Source organism: Branchiostoma belcheri, unplaced genomic scaffold (genome assembly GCF_001625305.1).
Source record: "Branchiostoma belcheri isolate BF01 breed outbred unplaced genomic scaffold, Haploidv18h27 scaffold69, whole genome shotgun sequence".
Classification (NCBI taxonomy): domain Eukaryota; kingdom Metazoa; phylum Chordata; class Leptocardii; order Amphioxiformes; family Branchiostomatidae; genus Branchiostoma; species Branchiostoma belcheri.
Genome location: NW_017804342.1, coordinates 1,435,279 through 1,436,545, shown reverse-complemented (window position 1 = coordinate 1,436,545; position 1,267 = coordinate 1,435,279). Strand labels below are relative to the sequence as shown.

At 43.6% G+C, this 1,267-nt stretch overlaps 1 protein-coding gene across 1 annotated transcript in view; it reads right to left on the bottom strand.

The window, feature by feature from the left end:
- Nucleotides 1–1,267, bottom strand: part of LOC109484165 (vacuolar protein sorting-associated protein 13D-like) — a 58,770-nt gene that overhangs the window by 21,454 nt on the left and 36,049 nt on the right. The window contains 3 exon segments of the mRNA XM_019787393.1: nt 214–295; nt 541–740; nt 1,050–1,267. Of these exon segments, the coding sequence (XP_019642952.1) occupies nt 214–295; nt 541–740; nt 1,050–1,267 (500 nt within the window).

Sequence of the window (1,267 nt, the reverse complement as noted above, 5' to 3'; positions counted from 1 at the left end):
TACATTGTAGTTCAGACATTCAGGCACCATTGGTCAAACACTAAAACTGGAGTCACAAATCTTCAGACTATAATATGATTGTATAAGTCTTGGCAATAGCAGCAACATAACTTATCCTTGGGAGAACCCAAAATGAATAGTCTACAACAAATGTTCAATAGTCTCAAATTTACAATAGATGCTTCCATACAAACATTAGGCCTCTGTACTCACCATGTAGTGCGACCTCAGCCAGTGGTACATCACTGTCCTTACAGTCATCAATCAGGCACAGACAGGCACAGTTAGCTGTCACCTGTATCAAAGATTTAACATCTTCATTAAGCATTTCTTTTTTTAAGCATCTATCATTGTGAATCTGTCTAATTTTCCCACTGGCTTCCATCAGGCAGAAAATGGAAGACACAGTTTGGTGAAAGCTCCCAGTCAGTGTTCCCAATGAGCCTAGCATGTGGAAATTACTACAGAAACACAAGCAAACAAACAAACAGACAAACACTCTGTACACATAGGAAATGCTCTTTAGAACCCAAGTCTCACCATGATTCCAGACAGCCTCATGCCGCCCTCCTGTCCCCCCTGTCTGTCCCCCGACACTCTGCGTCTCTTCTGAGGAACAGGTTCTGCGTTCTCCAGCAGCCAGGCTGCAGCCACGTTCAGCCGGTTCTCACTCTGCTGCAGCGCCTGTCTGCAGTCCTCCGCAGCAAACCCCAGCTCCTGCAGCTTCTGTACCATGTCAACTGTCAAAAATAAGGAAACATGGCTACTGACGATTGATCATCATGAAGAATTTATATCTATCATGACTTTAAACATTGGAAACCTGAACTACACAACATTCTATAAACCTAAAGGATGATGATAAACTTTTTCTCCTCCATTTTGCAATTCTTTTTAAAAAGTTTTCCCCAATTTGTGTTACTTCTCTACAAACATAGAAAAAATATTTTAAAAACCTCTATACTGATATTGCTGCACATTCCGGCCATGCATTATCATACATACATTTTATCATAAAAGCTAATATTGAACATCAAATATTGACCCACTTTCTTCCATTGGCCCCCTAACTTGTTTGCTGTTCCTTCCTCCATCGCCCCTCCCCCTGGAAACAGCCGGCACAGCCCCGCCCTTCTGCTGTTGTTCTGGCGGTGCTCCGTTGTGATTGGCTGTTGCGGAGGTCTGCTTGGGGAGGGAGTTAAGGATGGCGAGGAACAGCCGGATATCGTGATAGGAGACTCGGATGTTCAGGGTGTGAAATACCACC